Source organism: Typopeltis vanoorti, chromosome 15 (assembly GCF_054136105.1).
Source record: "Typopeltis vanoorti isolate ZY-2024b chromosome 15, IOZ_Tvanoo_1.0, whole genome shotgun sequence".
In the NCBI taxonomy this organism is placed as follows: Eukaryota; Metazoa; Arthropoda; class Arachnida; order Uropygi; family Thelyphonidae; genus Typopeltis; species Typopeltis vanoorti.
The window spans coordinates 15,903,894-15,929,388 of record NC_143563.1 but is presented as its reverse complement, the minus strand read 5'-3'; the positions used below and the strand labels follow the sequence as shown (position 1 = coordinate 15,929,388).

General features: G+C 34.9%; 1 protein-coding gene across 2 annotated transcripts in view; it reads left to right on the top strand.

Annotated features, from left to right (window-relative positions):
* LOC150098417 (WD repeat-containing protein 47-like) overlaps window positions 1-25,495 on the top strand; it is a 218,361-nt gene that overhangs the window by 126,137 nt on the left and 66,729 nt on the right. For both annotated transcript variants that reach the window (XM_090404658.1, XM_090404657.1), the window contains 2 exons: window positions 9,032-9,234; window positions 21,888-22,057. In XM_090404658.1, coding sequence (XP_090260784.1) covers window positions 9,032-9,234; window positions 21,888-22,057 — 373 coding nt within the window. The remainder of the gene's footprint in view (window positions 1-9,031; window positions 9,235-21,887; window positions 22,058-25,495) is intronic.

Sequence of the window (25,495 nt, the reverse complement as noted above, 5' to 3'; positions counted from 1 at the left end):
CAACACTTAGGTCGCAGAATTGTTGCCTTTTCTACGGCTAGTAGCATGGGTCATTTGTCTGTATGTGGCGTTGCTTCAGGTTTTGTCATTTCCTTATTACACAAGACTTAATTTTTTATTTTTTGTTTTTATTCAGTGGAGAAGTATTTTCAAATACGAACATTATTTTCTTTCACAACATCGTACCGCGTACACTAAAAAAAAATATATTTTTTATCGTTACTGAATAGTGCTTTAATGCCAAGTTGATATTTCTGTTATTGATTCGCATTTAATGGGTCGACATGATTCTTTTTTTTTTTTTTTGGACGACTCTTACACATTGTACATACAGTGAAGATTATCTTATCATCACATGCCACCGCCATAAAGTTTCATAACTCGTCGCAGGTGGCCACATTATGACAGATCCACTCTACGCCTAAAACAATTATGTAATTGCGCGTGTTTCTGTTCGTTTTGCGTCTTTTTATGGGAGAGAAAACAATACTATTTATTTAACGCATGATGATACACCGTCAGCCATGAGACTCATACAGGCAGGCACCCATCTTATGAGACCAATATAGAGATATCGATTGTAATGTAATATTTGTTTGTAAATTGCGTGTGTTCTCCTTTCCGGTTTCTCCCCGAATGCGGAAGGAAATTCATCAACGTCCATGCCGTAATGTGTCTGACCACAGCCCGCCTGCTAGTTACAGTGGAATATTACCCACTCGGACAACCAGGACCATAGAAACTTAATGAAAAAATGAAAATTAGATATAAATATTCTGGTTTATTTTTCATAGACTACCATCAGTGTCATGAATGAATAATTCAAAAACAATTGAGCGTTGGGAGCATGACGTATATATATAGTATGTAGTCGCAAGAGTCTCAAAGGTTAACATTTATTGCAGTAGTATGATTCTATATAAGTTTTTAATGACCGTTTTCCCATAGAAAATCCGTAATTGGGATGTGGACGATGAGGAACAACTTAAGCATTTTCTCCGAAGACGTGTCTAAATTTGTAGGTGCTTCTATTAGAACATAGCATTAAACCAGAGGATGCTATGGCTAGTGTTAATTCGATGTTCTGCCTGCCCGAACACCAGTCCTGTACTGAATTCATCCGATTTAAAATAGACAGAGTAAGCTAGAGGTGGGAACGAAATACTTTTCGTGCTTCCAAATAATTTGTTTTTGCTCATGTTTTGGGGTTCGTGGATTTTATTTATCTGGTATTGATGAAACAATTGATGAAATAATGGTCAGTAAATCAGTTGGAGTTCCTTTTAAATTGTGACGTCTGTCTAAATACTAAGCTTGGAACATCAGTCAGTTGTGTGGGTATTTCGACCCCCCCCCCCACGACTGGTTATAATAATAACGCAGTACTTACTTATATTCATTAATCTACCTTTCATATAAAGATTTCCAAAAAAAGTTGACACTTTTATTTAATATTTCTGATTTACTGTTGTGCAATCTTGCATTAGGAGTTTTAAATTTGTTATCGCTTCCTTAAATGACAGAAACCGTGTCTAATAGGCGATACTAGGAACAAAATATTGCAGTTTGCTGTTTCAAGGTCTGTACATAAGATTGTAAATCTTTCTTTATATATACATAAAAGGAAATGTACAAGCAGCCATTATACTGGAAGGCCTTTACCATGACTCAGTGTGTGATTATAGAGAAAAAGAGTTCACTTCTCGGTTACTTCGTTGAACACAGCTTTTGTATGTGCGTGCGTATGTTTATGTTCGGAAAACTTTCCTGTTTGTCAGTCAGCTGTGTTCGCAAACGTTCGTTCCCACTGGTATAAATAGTTGCAATATTGAGAAACAAAAACAAAACTTTCATAGACCTAACCAGCCAACTTTACGAAAACAATATATGCAGTACTTCTTCCTTGTAACTTCCTACGAAACTCGAAGACCCCCACTCCAAAAAAAAAAAAAAAAAAAAAGTTTCGAGGTGACGGTGTTATAACTGGAACAGGCAATGTTAAGAATGCAATTCGAAAACAAACCGCCCTTTCTTTATTTAGTAGTATTTATTACATTTCCAATAAACACATTAAACGATTTTTATGACAATTTGTGTTTTGAATAACCCTGTATAATCTTTAATATCCATTTCCACGGATTCCGATTCACTTCTTTCTCGTATTTAGTTTAGTCTGTCTTGGAAAAACATTAATTAGTAAGCTTCTCTCATACTGTTTCTACTGTTCCCTTCTCTTCCGCACCTTTTTTTGCAGAAAGTTACTTAGATATCTTCAACAGTGCAGTGCTTAATAAATTTTAAAAAAAATAAAATAAATAAAAAGATTACGGGGCTCTGCGCAATTCACCTTCACGCGTCACTAATCCACCACCACACATACGTTTGTTGGTGACTTATGCATATAATATATAGCAATTTTAAATGTTTTCGCAACATTAACATTTTAATACTATTTTAATCGTGAGATAGGTGCGCTCTAGTCTCACTACAATACTAAATATCTTTTATACGAAATAGAATCTATCGACGAAACCTTGTTCGGAGTAGCCTTTATATGTATGCCGGTTTTTAAGTCTGCTTCCGCTGTAGGAAGCCTATAGTTATGAGTTTATCGTATGATATCAGTCGTATGATACGCAGAGGTATAAAATGAACACATGTATGGGCGTACTCACTTCCCTTTCCACAGGGTAGAAGGGGAGAGAGTGTGCGAATCTCTCTTTGGTAGTCGTATTTGAAGGTGCGGTGAATGTGTCTGGAGTAGGGCTTTTTATTTATTTATTTCCTTCCCCTATTGGGTGAGTGGAATGCATTGCCCGAAGCTGAGGGAGTGCGAAGAATGAGTGCGAGTTTGGCATGGCAAACATTGTAACATCTTTAAATTAAACAAAGAATAATGCTGATAATGACTATAGTAACCAAATGAAATTATAAAAAAGTTAAATAAAGCTTCATCAGTATTTGATTTTAAAAAATAGCATGTAAAACTGCGTAAGTGCTGGGCAAACGTAAAATATTATTTCCAGATTGAGAACTTAAAAAAAAAAAAAAAACATTATTTTTTTTGTTATAAATGTTTGTGAAATTTAATTCGCGTCCTTAATAGATTTGAAATATTTTGCTTTGATAGTTACGTAATTACTCATTTCTTGACCACTTTTAATATCATGAGATGCTAACAAGAATGCCGTGCAGATATTCTTAAGGGGAATATGAATATGTGGATTCAAATTTTTCATTCAAGGAAACAAGCTGTACAGAATATAGGTCTGTTAATCCCAAAGGCACAAAGCAACCGCAATAACACTCGAACGTTTGTGTGCGACTTCGGAAACAGCTTTTAAATTGCTGGGTGATGAGGTGAATGAACGACATGCCATTTTGTTGATCGTTAATTACGGTTATTTTGCTATGGGTGAACCCCCTTAATAATGATGAGCACTAATATATTAATTCCGAAAACAAATATGAAAAAAATCCATTCACCAACAATGTTACTATTGTTTATGTAATTTGTATATAGTTCTTTCTGAATTGCCTTTTACTTTTTCTTGAATAGTCTCAATTCTACCAACTATTTATATTTTAATATCAATCATGTTTCAGCATTTTCAAAACAACACACACAAAATCTGATTTTGAATTATGGTAATTTCCTGTTGCTTTTCAATCTATGCTTCCGCTGATTTTTTTTTTTTTTTTCATGTGCGAACGAGTTCACATTGTCTTCTCATTATAATCCGTGTTAGAGTAAAATCTTTAATTTAAAATAAAGTTATTACTTTAACATGGTGTTGTCTTCATAATGAATGCAAATCACTATCAACTATGAAAGAAGGCGGCAAGGATGCAAAATCTAAAGGTGGATGCTTTTTATCATCCTGTTTTAATCCAGCTGAAATGAATTGATAAAGATCTTGTTTGGTCATGGAACGCAGATTAGTTAGACTAAGACTCCCGATCCTTGCTCTTTTTTTCCTCAGTTGTTGTGATCAGAAATTTTAATTTTCTTTGAGCCTTGTTCTTTTTAGTTTCTCGTCATTATGATACTGTTGTCTATCATTCATCATTAGTACAATTTGTTTCTTTTATTGTTTAAATACTGTATTTTCATTCTGTTTTTCTTATTGCTGTCGTATTGCTTTCGCTTGTGTATGTCGTGGTCATTCTTTATTTTAACCTACTCTAGTTTAGCATTAGTTGACATGACTATATATATAAGGAGTTAGTTATATTTACTTAGAGCTGTGTATGAAAATATACGAACTATGAAAAGTATGCCAAAATCTACTTTTTTAAAAAGTATTTTTTTTAACGTGACGGACATAAAAAGATCACTTACGAATGGGTGTAACCAGAACTTGAACAGAGACTGATAATGATTATGCCATTGTGCGAATTTGTTGTATTTTGAACAAGATAATTAACTTATTTCTTTCAGGTGTGCCGTAGACAGAAATTAATGCGTTTTTGTTATCGTTTTTCAAAACGTACTATTGAAGTAACTGTATGTGGGAACACTGCGAACTGGGAATGGTAATAATTAAGTGTAATTAGTGATGCGCCGGGGGTCATGGCTAACAGTGTTATGGTTACGTGGGAATTAAGCCAAGTGCCGATATACGGTTCTTGCCAATGTGCAACTCCTACTTTTACATAAGCACCTGCACTGAACTTCCATTTTCGAATTGTTCAAGTTTCGCTTTGTGATATTGTTCTAGTTTAATGTTGCTGAAAAATATAGTACGCAATCTAACTTCGGTTTGGTCTTACCGAATTCTGAACTCATGAAAATAACTACGTCACTTTTTATTCATTTTGGTGGGCCATATTGAATAAAACAAACGAAATGTTTCCTGTTTATAATTTGCATTGTATTATTATAAAGTGTGTTTTATATGCGGACAGATGTAGTTATGGTGAACAGCACAAAACGTTTAGTTCTCAGTTTGTATACTGTAGTTCTTGGCAATCTTCCTATCTTCTAAAGATGAATTAGCCAGTCTCGTACGGAGATAGAGGGTTTTTCGTCTCTCAGAACAAGTAAACATACAGACACTAGATTTGTAAGTTTGCAATTCTACAGACACTAGAAGTGCTACTCATTTTTTGCTAGTTTTTCCATTTTCTTACCAGAAATGGAGTTTTTAGTCACATTTTTCTATGAAATTACTGAAAATAGATTTGTTCTATAATTCACTATTAGCAATGCATATTCAGATTTTTTTTTAAAAAAAATGATTAAAAATTAGTGGATTAATGAGCGAAACAGACCAAATGTCTGACTTGCTACTCACCAAGTTATAAACTGATCATACATTTAGTAGAACTGTTGGTGGACTGCTTGTTAAAGTAATCAGAAAACTTCTCTAATCAGAAAACTAAAACTTCAAATACTATACTTCAAGCCAGTAGTAGTCTCACACTAGTCACTGAAAACCTTCCACTGTGTAAGGCTGATAAATATGCAAGAATTCAAACCCACGACTTGTTAGTGGAACAGTGGAGATGCCAAAAAAAAATGTATATTCATTTAAACTTTTTTTTTTTCAAGTCTGTTATGTGTTGTTATACTCTTATTTTGTGTAGGTTCCTCCTTTCCTCACCGTCCCTTAGGACAGGTTGAGCCCTTCTAATGAGAGATTAAGTATGTATTTCATGACTCTAGATCTGTGTGTGTGTATTCATATGCCCGTTTGCCTGTTCTGAGGGACAAAAAACTCGAGTTTCCGGGAGAAAAAACCCTTTACCTCCTTATGAGACTGGCTAACTCGCCTTTAGTCGAAAGAGACCAGACATAAAGGTTCCTCATGTCATGAATGGGAATTGAACCCAGGTCTTTCCAACCAATGGGGGTTCATCTGTACCGACTGAGCTACAGAGTCTCTTGTTATTATACTAATATAATTCATTCATTTAGCCGGCCGAGTGGTTAGCATATCTACTCTCCAGCCAAAAGGCTGTGGGCTCGAATCCCACCATGGGCATGGATGTTTGTGATTGTCTGTGAAAATACTAGTGGTGGTGGTAGGCAGTAGGTGCCGCTGGTGTAGATGATGATGATGATGGAGAGATGTAGAGTAGGTGCCATCCCTCGATGAGTCTTAGAACTCCCTGGAGGTGTCATGTAATAATAATAATACAGTTGCCACTGTAAGTGAACATATCTCTCCTTGTGGAAGGTCAGTAATATTAATAATAACACTGTAATCACCATATTACAGTATTCTAGATTAGAGAACCAGGTAATTGTCATTCTTTTTTTTTGCTATGAAAGAAATTATTTGACAACAAATTATATTCATGCTTTTATCTTTATTTTACTAAAGTGTAGCAAACAACCTTCTGCATGTAAAATATGAGAGCTATTTGTATGCAGTGTAGTTGGTATATAAAATAAAGATGAAAACAAGAATATAATAAAAATAATCTTTAATAAAAATATTGTAATAATATGACAATCATTTTGCATATGTATGTATATGGTTACATCCACCATTGAGTTAGCATTCAGTATCTGTAGAGATGTTCCAGAGTTTGGTGTGTTATTTTCTGCTGCTGAATTAAAGGCAACATTCAGCATATGCTGTCCAGCAATAGAACCAAGTAACTTTAATGCTTATTCATTTAATTTTATTTTATTTTTATTTTTTTTTTATAAAACTGCAACCATTCAGTATTCTCCTTTGAATACCCTAAATTTGTCGTAGACATAATTATATGGATTTCATTAAAATGATGGAAATGTCAGTAGTTGAAAATTCATCTCTCAACAGTTTCAAATTGTATTTATGTAAACATAAATCCTCCTCTTAGTGTTTGTAACAGCATGGAAATTATTATAAACTGTCATAAAAATTGGTGCATTTTATATAATGATACCATTCACTATCAAAACCAGCTGTATCAAATGGACTACTTGATACAGAATCTACTGTATCAAGTGGTCCATTTGATCAGGCTGTTTTCACAGTGAACTTTAATAATCTTAAATACCAAATTAATTAAATTCCAACAAGCCAGCATGAAATTATCATTTCAATTATTTTGATAATGAAAACAGAATTTCAAAGAAATAATCCTCTTTCAACCTGTCTTTAAACTTGTTTTCATTTTACAATGAAAATTATGTACTGCATCACCATGTTCATATGGCCAAATGCACACTGTAATCAGGTTTTAATAATTATTTATAGACATGGTTTAAAATTTTTTCAGAGTAAAATTTTCAGTTGTTGAAATTCTGCTGTTTTCATGCAAACTACCATGTCAATCAAATTTGCATTATTCAAAGAACTCTCTCCAGTGTTATTGCTATTACTGTTGTAAAAATTTAATACGTCATTTTTGGCTTGTATACTTGGATCATATAATTTTGTCTAATTTTGCCACTACAAATGATTCGATTTCAACCAGTGTTGTTGTTGCTTGACAAAATTTTAATGGAGATCCTAAATGGCAAATGTCATTACATTCCCTTCAGCCTGCAGAATTATAAACATTTCACATCATTTTGCTAATAAAAATAACATTGAAACTAAAATTGAATGATGTTGAAAGTTTATTTTTCACTTGGTCAGACTATAATAAATTTGGTTTAATCCTTTATCCAAGTGTGTGCAAACAAAGTTTGCGCCTGAAAGTATCTTCAGAACTGGGGTAAAGTGGTACAACATTTGGCGACTCCTTGCAAAGGTGGAGCAAGCTACCAACACTCCTATCTCAGTATCTCCCATAATGCAAAACACATCTCCTTGCGGATATGTATAATGTTATGCATTACGGGAAGGGCCACTACCCATAAAGGATTAAACTAAATTTATTATAGTCTGACCAAGTGAAAAATAAACTTTCAACATCTTTCTCTAAATCCAGAGTAATTTAATAAAAAGGTGGCATGCCGTTTGGTAACTCGTATAGGAGGAGATGACCTTGCTAATGCTTCTGCCTTGGTATCTCCACTTGGGCCTGGCTCCCACTGAAGAGACCTCAATAAAGGTCGAAACTAGCCTGGGTAGTGGCCCTTCCCGTAATGCATAACATTATACATATCCGCAAGGAGATGTGTTTTGCATTATGGGAGATACTGAGATAGGAGTGTTGGTAGCTTGCTCCACCTTTGCAAGGAGTCGCCCGGTGTTGTACCACTTTACCCCAGTCCTGAAGATACTTTCAGGCGCAAACTTTGTTTGCACACACTTGGATAAAGGATTAAACTAAATTTATTATAAAATTGAATGATATTAACATCTTCTTTTGTACATCTTAAATCCCAAGTTTTATTAAACTTCATCTAGCCAGATTGGAATTATTGCAGTATATAACTGCAATAATTCCAATTTAGTGTTTGTGCAAATTAATGAATTAAAATGAAAATTGAGAGTGCTCAACCAATTTTTTTAGTAATCCTGAGTACCAAACTTTAGTAAAATCTGTTCAGCCAGAGTTCAGAACAGTTTGTGTGCACTGACAAAATGAACGTGATGGCCACAGTATCAGAAAAATAGTGACTGAGGCACATCAGAAAAAATAGTCAATCTTAAAAGAAATACAATCTTTGCACAACTTTCAAGAGCCACTTAAAACTATCTACCCTTAAATCTACCTACTAAACACAAACTTCCTCCTCTCTCTCTCTCTCTCTCTTCCAGGTGTATATAGTTCCTTGTTCCTGCAAATTGTCCTACTATGGACAGACAGGAAGATCAGTTACCATCTGCATGGAAGAACATGAAATATACATCTTGCAGACTAGCTTTGGACGCAGCTCACAGAATCAGTTGGAAAAAGACCACCATGCTCGATCACAGTAAATTTAGAAGAGAAAGACTATTTTTAGAATTTGTTGCTGCTCTTAAAAATCAGCCTAATTTGAATAATATGGTTGCATAAAACTTTTCCCAAAATATGGGAAACATAAATAATAGAATAGTTTATTAATACAAAAATCATAAAATAAAAAAGTTTTTTTTTTTAATCATATGAAATATGTTGAAGAATCTTTTTTTTTTTTCACCTAATTTTATTTTAGCATATTCCAGGCCAGAATGTTGCCAAATCAGGTGGTGGCGATGTCACAGATGGGAAAAAACCTCATTTTATCACAGTTACACGACTGGAGGATGCACAAGCAATCAGGGCTGCAGAGTTTCATCCTAGTGGACAACTATATGCGATTGGTTCTAATTCCAAAACTTTGCGGGTTTGTTCTTATCCTAAAATGAATGATCTGAGGTTAGTTCTCAACTATGAGATATAAAGTAATATTGAATATTCTTATACAGTAAAATATTTACATTTTTTTCCTTTTTGTCTTGTGTATTGTATCTTATCCCAATTTTGTTTGCATGCATCTCTCTCTCTCTCTCTCATAAGTTTTGCAAGTGAAATTCTTTTCTGAGGATTATACCATAAGAGTATTATTATAGCTTATTAACAAGACTATTGCTTTGTTTCAGTTGATATCTTCTAGAATATTTCTTTCATTACAGTAACATTATTACTTTTCTAACAATTATATCTTATAAAATTACCAAGTTGTCGAAGTCACTGGTTCAGCATGTATTTTCCATTTTACACAATTTGAAAAGTTTATCTGTGGACAGTGGAAGAGATTGTTTTATGTAATTTTTAAGTAATTTCTTTTTCCATCAAACTCTTTAGGTCTTTACCTAGGAAGAATAAAAGCCAAGTCTTTGAGATATGATTCATTTTTTTATCATCATCATCATCAAATTCCTGCCATGTACCCTCAAGGAGTGTACAGGATATGATAGTACTACATGAAAAAATTACATCATTATTAATTTCCTATCTACAATTTTCCTCCAAATCAGTCTGTTACTTGTCAAGACTCCAACATTATCAGATCTTATATTTCTATCGTCCAAAGCACTTTGTACAGTATCAATCCACCTATATCTTGGTCTTCCTCTAGGTCGTTTTGCTGCCAACCTGGCAGAGAACACTTGTTTTGCTAATCATTTTTTTATCGAGAAAAAAAAGGATAAAATAAGTTTACCATCTAAGAGTTTCTTGTGCAGTTATTGATAACTTTAATTAGAACACAATGCCTTTACCATTACTTCAAAATGGTAAATTCAAGACTCTCTCCCTCGTATAGAATGAGCATGGAAAGTAGAGCCTTTGAGACTTCTGGTCAGGAAGATATTTTGTGCTTCTCTCTCTCTCTCTCTTGTGTTGGTATGTGAAATGGGCATATCTGATTATAGTAGTATCATGAGGAAAGCCTCATTTGGTCAGAATGTCTTAATTCAGACACTTTGATCAACAACACCTAAATGAATGTCCCATAATTTATTATCACATTGAAATGCAATCCAGCCAGTTGATTTGTAACTATAGATGCAACTTGGATCCAATTAATCTTTTGGAACTTTTACTAAAACTTTTCAGACACCCATTGTGTAGGCAACTTGAAGCAGATTCCTCTTAATAATTCAGTGATTTTTTCTTCTTTTTTTTTTCTGTTGTGTTTTCCTGTCATTGTTTTCTGAAAATTGTAATTCCCTCTAATGATTATGCACTGCAGCAGCTTATTTCTCGTTTATCTGTTTTGATGTAGCATTTTGAATAATCTCTACAAACCTCAATTAAATGAAATGTAATGGAAACAGCAAAGTATTCATTTGTGCATCCAGAGGCTTTTTTCTTTCTTTCCTGAGGAACAGAATCTACCCAAATACTTTGCCATTGGTACATGAGGTTTTGTTGTTCAAAATGTTGTATCACACTGCTATCTCGCATGAAAATTAGGCATAATGAAGAGATTTTTAAAAAAATCCAACAACAATAACATGACTGCCTGAAATTCAGTGATCTAAAAATGGTTATAATAAAACCTAGAAATTGCATTGTTTCAAGAGATATGTGGCATTAATACATAGTGGCTCATAAGTCATGGAACATGCTGTAGATACGGCCCATCTTTGTGAAGCAACTGCATACATTTTTTAACATCATGAGATTTTTTTATCAGTTATAAAAAGCCAGATACCATAAATGCCTGCCATTTTCATTTTCACAAAGATGGGTCCTTTCTACAGAATATTTCATGACTTACGGGCCACCCTGTATAAGGAGATGCAGACATAAAGAGCAGCTTTGTTACTGTATAATCTAAATATAACAGGTAGGATTGTCACTCTTGAAAAAGTAGACATTTTTATTTTTTGATAGATTTCTCTTCATTATTAAGTTTTTCTTCATTATGAAAAAAATTCCTCACTTCATTTAAAATAGATTGGATGTATTTAAGATCTTTCACTTATGTGGTAAAGATTATAAAAGACAGCTGTGCAGCAGAGAGAAGAAAACAAAAAAAAAACAAAAGAAATATTTTCTACATCGTGACGTCAGATCATTGCATAGCAGCAAGCCATAACTTTCTTATAGATATGTCATAAAAATTTGAAGCTGTGTTTCACTCATAGAAATGTATACTATTGAACTGTAACAAAACATACTTTTTTTTTTAGGCTTTTCCACTTGTCAGCAACTGCCTGTTCTCAGATTCCATTCTCTGTGATTTTTATGATCCTCACAACTTTTTGAAATGATTACTATCATCTCTAGGATTTCTCTAAAAATAGAAGCCATCTTACACAATGAACAGGCTGGGTTTAGACCTGGCAGAAGCTGCTGTGGCCAGGTCCTTGCCTTTGCAACCCACATAGATGGTGGATACCAAAAGGGTTTGAAAACAGGTACTGCCTTCATAGACTTATCAGCTTATGACGTCATATGGAAGAAAGGCTTACTATATAAAATAGCCAAAATAATCAACTGCCAAAAAAAACTACTAGAGTAAATGCTCTCCAATAGGAAAATAAAGGTTCATTCTGAAGATTGCTGCAAGGATCTATCCTTGCCCCAGTTCTATTCAACCTGTACATAAGCAAAATTGCTCCAACAGCTAGTCGAAAGTTTATATGCTGATGACATAGCATTCACCATCCAGGATAGTACCATGCCTTAAGGAAACACCACAAACGATCTGAGCTCACTGCAAAACTACTTTGAAAACTGGACACTATCTCCTAACCCCAGCAAAGCTGTTGTTTCAACTTTCCACTTAAATAACAATGAGACTCATAGAAAACTAAAAATAAATTTCTGCAACATGAAAGTAACACTTGATGTCACACTTAACCTCAGCTTAATATACCAAAAAGTCTGGGAAAACTAAGTTAAAGATATCTGCCAGGAACAACATCGTAAGCAAGTTCACAAGCACAACTGTGGTTGTAATGCATCAACTCTTAGAACAGCACCCTGACTCTGGTCTTCCCAGTGGCAGAGTATTGCTTGTTAGTTTGGAGCCAAGGTCGCCACACAACTCATGGACACGCAGCTTAACAGTGAGAACCATCTCTGTTACCTTAAGATCTAATCCTCTTCCATAAGTGCCTGTTCATTTCCACATCACTCCTCCATGCTTCAGAAGAGAAGCTACCATCAAAGAAATTAATAAAATCAGAAATAACGCAAACCTTCTTGTACATTAAGATATCTTCAGCTTGCCACTTGACCTCCAGATCTCCCATCTGCCTTATGGAAATACCAGATGAAGGTCCCCAGGACTAGTGGAGAAAACTCTGAAATAAACTACAAACAACTACCTGATTACAGATCCATCTATCAGTTGTCTTGGATTCATTCTATCTCAACACCTCTGGAGCCAACTATAAACATATTTTAGACTGAACAAGGCCACTGTGCCCATGTATGAAATCCCCCAAAGATATATGACATCTTTGGGGAATTTCAGAATCACCTTTGTGTGTGTGTGTGTGTGTGTGTGTGTGTGTGTGTGTGTGTGTGTGGTGGTGGTGGTGGTGGTGGTGGTGCTGCTGCTGCTGCTGCTGCTATCCTTCATATCACTCACTGCCCTAGACACATTCCTTCCCTGGAGGCCTGAGAAACTTGTATTTACTCCCAAATAGTGCCATTGATTAGTTAACTGAACTCTCACTCTATATATAGTTTTGCTTATTAATTTCTTGTATTTTTACCCATATGTTAAATAAATAAATAAAACCTCTTAAACAATATTAATGACATGCTACATTCCTGCTTTTGAGCCCTTTGCTAGTAATAAAATTCTCTGAGTTACCAATGTTTATAGCAGACCCTAATCCCATCATCATATCTATTGTTCCTTCATCTATTCATACTCTCTTCAATGCCTGCCACGTTGTCTTCCTTGGGACAGTATCATAAGTTTACCCTAGATCTACAGAAATCAAATGGAGTTCTTTATTCTTATCAACCATTTTTTGGGATACTTGCCATAAAGAAAATACAGTAGAACTCGGTTATAACGATCATGGTTACAGCGAATTCACATTTCTAACGAATAATTTTGAAGGTATATTTGAATTGCATTTGATTTAGTGCATGTATTTCATGTTTATTACGAATTCGTTTCATGGGAATAACGAACGAATAATACACGTTAGTCGTTCCTTTACTGACATTTTGTACGTACGCATTTTCTGGTTGTGGAAAAATGTTGGGAGTCAAACGGAAAATTTTATTGGTTTCCGAAAAAGTAGAAATTATACGGGAGGTGGAAAGTGGCCAATCAAATCTGACAGTAGCAAAGAAGTATGGTTTGTCCCTATCTACAATATCAACAATTTGGAAGAATCGCGAGTTGACCCTGAAAGCTTTTGAAAACAATTTATCGAAGTGTAAAAAACTTAAAAAGTGTAATAAAAGTGACGTTGACGAGGCACTTCTTTCGTGGTTTAAAGTGCAAAGAACCGCTGGCTTACTTATTAGCGGACCAATTTTGAAAATTCAAGCCGAAAAATTTGCTGTTCAACTTGGTTATAGCGATTTTAAATGCAACAATGGGTGGATTGATTGCTTTAAGAACAGAAACAATATTGTCTATGCAAAAGTAAGTGGCGAGGTGTTGTCCATTGACAAAAACGTTGTTTCTGACTGGAACAAGAATGTATGGCCAGACATCAAATGAAGGTATGGATACAACAACATTTATAATGCAGACGAAGCAGGGTTTTTTTTATAATTTAACGCCTGATAAAACTTTTCAATTTAAAAACGAAAAGTGCATTGGCAGAAAACTTATCAAATATAGACTCACAGTTTTAGTTTGTGCGAACATGACCAGTAGCGATAAAAGAAGGCTTCTTGTAATTGGAAAATCGGCAAAGCCTAGTTGCTTTAAAAACATAAAGAAACTTCCTGTTGATTATACAGCGAATAAGAAAGCCTAGATGACATCTTCAGTTTTCGAAAATGAAATTCGCAAGTGGGATAAAAATCTTCTCAGTGAAAACCGGAAAATTTTGTTATTGATAGACAACTGTCCTGCCCATCCTGTAGTGGCTAATTTAACGAACATGAAACTTGTTTTTTTGCTGCCGAATGTGACATCTGTCTTGCAACCACTTGATCAAGACGTAATTAGATGTTTTAAATCCCATTTTCATCGTCTGTTAGTCGTGGAACTGATAGAACGCAGAGAAAAATCTGCGGAAAATGCTTATGCTTACGACTCGAAAATCAGTGTACTTCACGCAATACGTTTAATGAGTGATGCTTGGAATTTGGTGTCATCGTCTACGATACAAAACTGTTTTAAGCCGGTCTTGCGGAATACGAGTGTGAATCTGAAGAAGATGAAGAGGATAACTTACTGTTATCCTCTTCATCTTGGTTAAAAGCGCGAAACTGGAACAATTTTGAAACGTGCGCAGAGATTGATAATTTTATCATCATCATCATCATCATCATCATCAAATTCCTGCCATGTACCCTCAAGGGGTGTACAGTATATGACAGTACTACATGAAAAAATTACATCATTACTTACTTCCTATCTACAATTTTCCTCCAAATCAGTCTGTTACTTGTCAAGACTCCAACATTATCAGATCTTATATTTCTATCATCTAAGGCACTTTGTACCGTATCAATCCACCTATATCTTGGTCTTCCTCTGGGTCGTTTTCCTGCCAACCTGGCAGAGAACACTTGTTTTGCTAATCTTTCCTCTCCCATTCTATTTAAGTGACCATACCACCTGAGATTAGCTCTGCTAACGCATTCCTGGATGCTGACAATGTCAAGTTCTTTCCTAATATCCTCATTTTTAATATGATATTGCCATTGATGCCATCTGTTCACGCCTCTAATCTTTCTCAGGACTCTCATATCTGTGGTCTCTAGTCTTTGGTCAAGTGTTTTACTTCTGACTCAGCTCTCAGATCCATAAGTTAAAACTGGTTTGAACACTGTCTTGTATACAGCTAATTTAGTGTTCCGACTAATTTCTCTTTTATTCCATATGAATTTATTCAATTGACTTCCCACCATACCAGCTTTGCTGATTCTGTTCTCTATTTCTATATTTAATTTACCATCTTCAGTAAAAGCCTAAGTAGCTGAAATGTTTTACTTGTTCCACAGGTTCTCCATTCACAACACAGTTGACATTTTCAGTGATTCTGCCTATTTTCATTGTCTTTGTGTTTTTATTGCTGACCTTCATACCATATCTATTACAACAGCAATTGAATTTAGTCAGAGAATCTTGCAGACTTGTAGCGGATTTATTTAGAAGTATAACATCATCCGCATAAAGCAAAGAGCTGACATTAACATCTCCAATTTTGATATCAGGTTTAATACCACTTTCCTTCATAATGTGATCCATATAGATAATGAATAACAGAGGAGATAATGTACATCCTTGTCTCACACCAGATTTAACATTAAACCATCTTCCTGTACTTCCTTCAATTCTAACTGCAGACTTACAACTCAAATAAAGACTAAGTATTGCTTGATATAATGTCCCATTGACACCATATAACTGCAGCGTATTGAATAGCTTCTCTCTTGGCACCTTGTCATATGCCTTTTCCAAATCGACAAAACTTAAATACAGATCTCTGTTATATTCCCATGCTTTCTCGACTATTTGTCGTAAAGTGAAGATCTGATCCTGACAGCCTCTATTTGGCCTGAATCCAGCTTGTTCTTCACCAAGCTTTTCTTCCACAATTCTTCTCAACCGTTTCTCAAGTATACTTGCATAGATCTTGCCAGGAACACTCTCAGTAGGGAAATACCTCTGTAATTCTTACATTCAGTTTTATTTCCCTTTTTATATATGGGTACTATGAGAGCTCTACTCCAATTATCGGGAATTCGTCCCTCTGTCCAGGCTTTCTGAACTATGCAGTGCAGCCACTGTAAGACTTTTATACCACCATACTTCAGCATTTCTGGTCGAATATCGTCTACTCCTGCTGCCTTTCCACATTTCAAGCCTTTGATGGCTTTTTCTACTTCAAGTATGGATATGTATTCCTGACTGCATGCCTGGTCAGTGTTTTTTATCACTGTGCTGTCATCACTGCTTGTTTCATTTAGCAGTTTTTCAAAGTAATTACTCCATACTTCAAGGATATCTTTTTCTACCATTTTCATGTCACCTTTATCATCTCTAACTCCTTTTACAGCACTCTTTCCTCCATTCATCAGCTTCTTCAACAACCTCGATAATATTTTGCCACCTTCTTGATATTTATTTTCTATATTCTTGCCAAAGTCCTCCCATGACTTTTGTTTAGCTAGTTTTACACAGAGTTTAGCATTCTTACATTTGTCTTTGTATTCTGTAAGAGTAAAAGCTGACTTATTTGCCAGGAACTTTTGATATGCTTTCTTCTTTTCCTTCACTGCCTCTTTAACCTTCCTGTGTCCACCATGGAGTTCTGATTTTTTTATCCTTGCACACAACCTCACCACATGCCTCTCTGGCAGAATCAATCAATGTTTTCTTCAGAGTTTGCCACTGAATCTCCAAGGTTTGATTCCTGTTCTCAAACTCTTTCAAATTTTCTTCAATAATCTTTGTGTATTTTAGTCTGCAGTTCACATCTGAGAGCTGCTCAACTTTTATTCGCTTTAAAACTTTCTTGCATGTTATTCTTTTCAATATGAAATTCAATTTTATCCTGCTCAAGACTAAATAGTGATCACTTCCAATTTCAAATCCTCTGTACACTCTGGTGTCCTGCACCAGGGAGAAAACATCACTATCAACAATAACATAATCAATGAGACTTTTCTTATTCCTAGCCTCTTCTCTCCATGTGAATTTGTGCACATTTTTATGTTGGAACATGGTGTTAGTAATAACCAGTCCATGTCCTGAGCAGAAATCCAACAGATATTTGCCATTATTATTAGCTTTGCTCTTTTCTCCAAATTTTCCCAAAATATTTTTGTATGTCTCACAATCATTTCCTACTCTGCTATTTAGATCCCCAACAAGGACCAACTTTTCCTTTTTCATTGTGTCAGTTGCTTTTTCTAAAGTGTCAAAAAATTCCTCCACTTCTACCTTAGTAGAACCTTCTGTGGGACCATAGGCATAAATAAGTCTCATTGTCCAGTTCCCCATTCTCATATTTGCCCACATTACTCTACTTGAGACTGACTGCCATTCAAGAAGATTAGCCTCGTATTTTGTGTTGAATACTATGGCTACAACTTCTTTTCCTTGATTGTCATTGCCTGAATATAACATTTTGTATTTATTGCTCAGAAAGATCTCACCAGTTTTTGTTGTTTTTGTTTCAGTCACCCCTATTATGTCGATCTGGTACTTATCTAATTCCTCAGCTAGCTCTATTTCTTTGCCATTCAGGCTTCTTACATTGATAGTACTGATCTTTAACTCTGGTGATGTTGAGTTGGGGTTTGTTTTCAGATTTGTTCCAGTAGCTGACTTTTCGCTGTTCGCCCTGGTTCCCTGGCGAAAACAACGGGGGCCTTGTTTAACCGGGCGACGCGCCCATCCGGCATGAAATTTTGTCATGTAGTACCATCATTTTTTATTTTGGTTTAACCAATAAGAATACAATTTGGTCGGCTAAATCCCAAATTGCCAGCCCATCCTCGTTCGTTCAGTATCAAAGTAGATACCCAACAGGGTGCACCACGAGAAGGTGAGGATTAGACATTAGGTCAGAAGCCCTGGTCGGTTCTCCGCATTCCTTGAAAGGCTATGTGGAGGTCTCCTCTCAGTTATACAGCTTTGACCCTTATGGCGTCGCAACTTCGGGTATACCAACAGACACTGACATCTTAAAACAAATCTCTCATACACCAAAAGAAGATAATAGTAGTAGTGACTCCGAGGAAGAAAATAGCAATGATGAAAAAATCGTTACCTGGTGTGAAGCAGAAAGTGCTTTACATATTTTAATAAGATTTATGGAATCGCGATCTGTAAGTTCAGACAACACATTCAAGCATCTTAGTGGTATAAGGAACAATTTCAAATGTATGAAATATGCATCTTGTGCAATGCAAAGCATGCTTGATGATTTTTTATGTAAAAATGTGAAGTTTTAAAAATAAATTTTTGTTCTTTATATATATGTATGCACATATGTATTTATGTTACCCAATATACCTATGCTGAGAAAAATCTGAAAACATTTTTAATTCCCTCAAATTATGACCTTCTTGGATATAATGAATAACGGTTATTATGAACAAATATATGCGGTCCTGTGGAATTTGTTATAACCGAGTTCTGCTCTATGTTATCCACACGAGATCTTCCTGCTGTAAAGCTAGACTGCTCTTCTGATATTTTCGGTGATAGCTTGAATTCAATTCTGTTACTTACTCATGACTCACCTAAATATCCTGCTAACAAAACATGCAACACTTATTCCTCTATAACTTTTAGCATCTTTCTCACTGTCTTATAGATGAAAAGTTCCACTCATACAGTAACTTCTGAATATCATTGTCAGGATCTATAATTCTTCAAAACCACATACTTGATCATATCTATTACCATTCCACCATGGCTAGCTGCCTTTCCATTCTTTGATGCTTGAACAGTCCACATCACCTCCTCAAGTGTCACTTCAAATGTCATTTCTCTTGACACTAGCCTCTCATCTCCTTGATATTCTACCCTATCATATAAATAAACCCTCATATCTCTTAACTTGAAGGGAAACAATATTAAGTTCTGCTTGAAATCAGTAAGGAACTTTTGCCTTTCACACAAATCATCAAGCCTCAGCAGAGTGACTATTTCAGTCCATACACTTCTGCCTTAATCACTATTCTTTTCACTTATTTCTTAATATTGTTGTACTTCTCTCTAAGTATGTACTGATAAACCATTTCTTATTTGTTCCCGTCTTTTTTTTTTTTTTTTTTTGTCATCTTTCCCACTTGTTTGACTCATTCAGTCCATATTTCCTCATCTCCTACCTCTTCTTTAGTGGTCTCTCAAGCAGCCTGATCTACGCATTCCTTTAAATGATCATACAACTCAGATGTATATTCCTTTCTGGTTAAATCCAATTTCTCCCCAAGATGTCATCTGTATAAATTCTGTGTACTCTATATTCTGTATCTGTATCTTAATAGTCCTGTTTTATATTTGGGAATTTCAATAACTCTACCATCGTATGAGGTATATTTGGCCTTCTGGATGTAACAGTATGTACGTATTACCATATAATGATCTGTCCTACATTCAGCTTCACAGAACCACATCTTGCACTGGTCATGTTCTTTTGTCTGGCTATTATTGAGCAGATCAGTTATTGATTTCAGACCACTAGTTGGTTGGGTCCATGTAAACTTCTGTATATCTTAGTGCTGAAAAAAGGTAATTAATAACTGACACCTCATTTTCACACATCTGAATCAACCTGCATCCATTTTCTTTAACAGGTGTATGAAAATGAGAGGTCCACGATGTTCCACCACATAATGATTATCACTCCAACCAACTCATTGATTAAAGTCTCCTAACACTAATAATTCCTTGCATCCACCTGCTGATTCAGTCATTTCTCTGAGATCTTCAAAATACTCTCTTTCATCAAGCAAAGCATCTTCACATGATAAAGAGTATTTTCAAAACATGTACTTCAAGAATTACTTTTATAAACCTTTCATTTACTACTTCCCAACTTTTTACTTAGTTCTTTGATCTGCTTTTTTTATGAGAATAGCTGCTCCAGCTATAACCCCTCTGCTTTTAACCATTCTGTTCCATATATGTAAATATATCTAAATATTTACTCCAATATTTCAAAATCCTTACCTTTCTTCATTTCTGTGAGGACTATAACATCTACTTTTCAATTTTCTACTTCGTATATTCTTTGTCCCAAAAATCATTCTGTTTCTTGCATAGTCGTTGCCAAGAAGATCCACCAATCTTTTCATTTTGAGATTCAGAGCAATATTTTTATCCAGACAAGAAGCTAGCATGTTGTAAAAGTTCCAACCTGTTGGACTAGCATTTGATTTCAAAATTACCTCTTCTTAGGTATGTTGCTAAGGCTTAAGAGGAATTAAACCAGAGAAGAAGAAGAAGGGGTCAGATGAAAACACATCCTTGTTTTCATCTGACTCTGATAATAACATCAGAGTCAGATGAAAACAAGGTCATCAAGAGAATGACCAAATAGAACAGCTAAAAGAAATGAGTGTGATTCAAAGTACACAAAAGATGACCAAACGAGAGGACCATGGAAGAGCCACTTCCCTTGTTATCTAGTCAATATTCCTCTGTGGTCCTGTTGGTTCACAGGTCCTCATTCAATAAATTTGGGTAACTCCATCATATCTGGTGGAATTTCCAATCTGCCACCCTCCAAGGTTCCCTGATAGTGTAACACAACATGATCTTTGAAAATATGGTTAGCCATCATTAGAAATAGTGTTGGCTGAAACATAAAACTTCAGTTGACTATAGCAAACTCATGAATTCAAGTGAGGAAATTGCCATGAATTTGCATTGAAATGATGCAGTTCAGAATGCATCATTTCAGATTCTCATATTTTTCTCCATATAGGTGAATTTATTCAATCTTTATCCAGTCTGTACATCCAGAGAATTCTGGTTATCAAATCAATGAAACATTTGGATTTATTGCATTTCTCCTATAATAAATTATACTTGACAAGAAATCATATGCTTGTTTTAATCATTTATCCAAGCATGATACATGAATAATTGAAAAATGTGAATAGTTTATCTCATAGGCATGAACTATTTACCCCTGAAACAGAAAACAACTATTTTGGAATGTTTTTCCTTGACTGCTGACCTGACAGGAGATTGTCATTTATTTGCTGATGCTACAAAGATAGGCAGGGAAAGTCATTGGCAGTCAACACTTACAGAATAGGCTTGTACTGTGGACAAATCATAATAGCTGTCAATTAGTAAATGTAAAGTTATGCACTTGGTACAATCATATTTCCTGTGGCATGATTGTGCTTGGAGAAACTGAAGCCAGGAATCATAGTTATTGCAGACCAAATCTGCAAACAGTAGCCTGCACTTGACCTACTATGCAGATATGGTCTTCTGTGTTCTAAGAGGATGAAGAAGCTGTGAGAATGTGCAAAAAAGAGTTACAAAGGTGATATTGAGTTTATGGATTATAGAATATGTGAACTGCAGACATGGGTAAACAGGAGAAAGTGGGGTGATATAATAGCAATGTAAAATTCTGAATGGATGTTATAGGATGCTATTTGATGGAATTTTTCATTATCTGAAAAAATGACAAGAAGTATATCTGTGGAAGTTTGTGCAGTTAAGAAAGGATTGAATGCTAGATTTTTCTCTCACAGAGCAGTGAGTGTTTAGTGAAGTTCAGTTCAGTGCAGGTGAGAATATTTTATTTTACAAACATTTTCTGATTATGATATACCTGCATTTATCTGCATTATACCTGAATATTACAGAATTCATGTCTTAAAAATATATTTATTATAATTCTGTATATAAAGACGTTATATTGATGAAGACATCTTATATTTATTAGAGAAGACCATGTGGCTCATCAGCCAACAGTTTTATTTAAAAGAATGAAACATCACAAAGGATCAATTTATTGCCTGGCTTGGAATACCACTGGAGACTTGCTTGCAACCGGATCCAATGATAAAACGGTAAAATTAATGAAGTTTAATGTGGAAACATGTAATGTGGAAGGTAAGAGATATAATTTTTTTTGTGGATCATGCTTTATTACTGTAACTCAATGAGACAATAAATATACCTTTGTTATTATCCCACAGCATAAATTTTCTGTTTAGTAAATTCAATGTTCAATTTACTGAAAATCTGAATTTTTAAGACATGTATACGTCTTATTTAATATAGTTTACTAATATAGTACTAATTATCCAAACTTGAGGAGTACCTCTGTAGCACATTTCTGAGGACGATGTAATATTTTTTCCTTTACATGGAAAGACTTGGACTCAAATCCCTTCTAAGATGTGAGAAATGTTATTCTGCAAAAAAGAGAGCATGCAATTAGTAGACACAATACATTGGCCTTATAGCATTAATGCTTTGGCTGTAATTATTATAACCAAACCAAACTTGGTTGAGAGGGAGAGATGTGCCCATTAATTCAATTACATAATCTTTAATTTAGTTCAGTGTTTTTTTGTTTTTTTTTATGATATGCAACTGGGCAGAGTACTGGCACCTCTATTAAACAGTGATGTTTAACATATGGATGTGATGCATTTAGAAATTTGTAATATTCAGTAATTTTTTTGCACATTTACCTATTATTCAAATCAGCTTAGTTATTTAATGAAATTTACATTTTTATTACACCTATTGTTAAAATATTTGCTATAATTTATTTTTAGGATTTTAAATTTCCTTCATGTTTATAATATATCAATATCAACACATTAATGACTAGCTGTGTCTCACCTCAAGTTGCACCTCAAGCAGAACTCTACTGTATTTTAGTGCTTTGTTTGCAAGTATGCAGTATCGTGTTCATTCCTGTTGTTTCTAATTAAACTCTAATACTCTGATTTTGAAAGTTTTTTCACTTGGTTATACTATAAATTAAAGATGCCAAGAAATTATATTCTCAGTTTCATTCTTTATCCAAGCGTAAGCAAACAAAGTTTGTGCATGAAGTTGCATCACAACTGGGTTACTTGTATATAGAGTATATACTTGTATATACTAATAAATTCACATCAATCACAGAAACCGAGAATATAATTTCTTGGCACTTTAATTTAACTACTCTGATTACTCTATTTTTCACTAAATATAGTATACATTGACTGTCTCTGTTTGCTGTTTTTAGTGCTACAATAAAAATTTACTTTGTTTTGCTTGTATCTGTGTACTGTGATGCGTGTAGGGGGAGATATGTTTTACTATATAGGATCATTTTCATTCTAGTGCTAAACTGCCAATATATACTGGATATGCAAACAGAAAGCACTCAACAAATTTTTGTGTCCTGCTTGAAGGTCAGGTACAACACTAGTTTTTCACTTTCCCTCACAAACGTGTTAAGTAAATCATTTTACTGGTTTTATCCAACATTAGTAGATTTTCTGTTCATCTAAGAAATGATGCAAAAAATGCTTGAACCATAAAGTAACAAAATGAAAAAGATTAGTAGTTTCTTTCCCCCTTCCATGGTTAACAAATTAAAAACAATTGAGAAAATGAGTGGAGTTAACTACAGAACGCACATGTCAAAGACTCTTTGTTTGTGATGGAATGACTGTTCAAGTTGCTTAGTTTTTTTTGATAAAAAAAAAAAAAAAAAAAAAAGACTTTTGTGTAAAGTATAACTGGCTAAATTATCAAAATAAGAGACTTGATGCGAGACCATTGTTATGGTATAAGAATTTATACAGATTCCTTGAGTTTTTTTGCAAGCCATCATAAAGCACTGAATGTATGTTTCACATCCAGGTCTCTATACGTTCTACAATTTTGTATCAAATGAGGACTTTGATTTTATATATCCAGCTGCATTTAGATCAAGGAAATCAAACTGCAGATGCATCTAAGATTAGCTTGTACTTTCTCCATATACTGTTTCTCACTTCCCTTACAGATAGTTAAGAAGTGCAAAGTTAAGTAATCAGTGGCAGGAAGCAGTGGCATATTGCATGAGATTAAGACTGAAGTAAAGTGTGGTCTAGTCTATGTAGAAACAGAAGAGAAGAATTTTTACTTGCTAGGCTCCACAAATGTTAGTTATCTGAGGACTGATAACTCACCTGTGTGTAAAACGTGCAACAATCATCTTACCGTATGTCATGTTCCAGTGAAGTAGCAGCACTTTGCTTGAGAGGAATGCAGTTTTTATTAATCTGGCTGGGCCATATACAGTCCAGCAGATCTTGCCAGACTCAGACAAACTGCATGAAGTTTTAACTTTTTACAAATAATATTATGTAACCTTTGTAATGTTGCAGTATGACCTTTGCTCTCCTTGCACCAGTAAACCACAAACTAATATACCATTCATCCCACTTGTTTAACAAACCATGTGACATTCCAATCTTCAAACTCTGCAGTTAGTGTCTTAAATCCTGATCTCCTTGCCATCCCGCAATGGAGTAATGATAACCTGGTCACTTTCATTGCCACCTGAATGCAGTCTTGCCTTTTTTAATCACAAAAGGGATCTGTTTGCACACCCCTTATCCCCTCAGTAATACATCATCTATGAGCCAAATTTCTTTCCTCTGGACAGCAGCCAGAATTTTTATGGAAGTTTTAAATGGGTAAAAAAAAAAACTAAGCATTATTTTCTACTAAAGATATACTTTTCATCCATCCAGCTACTAGCCCTATACAAATCCCTGATCCATACATCCTTAAAATCCTGTTCACATTTTGGTTTGATGCATCTAAAACCTCCATAAAAATTCTGGATGCTGTCCAGAGGAAAGAAATTCAGCTCATAGATAATCCCTCCCCCCCACTTACTGATTCACTTCAACAACTATCTTATATTGTTTCAATTCTACCTTTTGTACAGGTATTCCGTGGACACCATTCCACTGAATGGGCTGCTATCATTTCTTTACTTTGTGTTGGCTCTGTTAAAACAAGAGCAGCTGTCCAACATCTCTATTTCAGTACAACTACAAACATATTGAACCTGCTTTTCCTTTTTTTTTTCTCATCCACTTCTGTCTCTGGAACAGCCTTCCTCATTTACAACTCCTCCAACTCATCAAGAAAAACTGTCAACCTCATTTTCTTTTTCCCAGTTGTCACCTGTACTCCATACATGGCATTAATGTGCTGTAGGTTCTTCTGCCCCTTGTGTATAGAATCAGTATTAAAAAAGACAATGATCCTGAAGCTGTGATTTTGCATGTTTGTTGCTGTTAGAGGAAGAGCATGACCACTATTACTACTGGTTATGTAGTTCACCAGCTATCATAACCATGTTTGCTTGCTTTTCTCCAACAGTTAATGGCAATAATTCAGCTGCAAAATCATGTAATATACTTAATTTCATAAGATAAGATAGTGTTGTTGTTTTTTTTATAATGATTCTGCACATGTACACACCCACACCCACACCAACAGGATGTTTCTATCCATATAACATTCATATTGTATTAAAAATGGGCA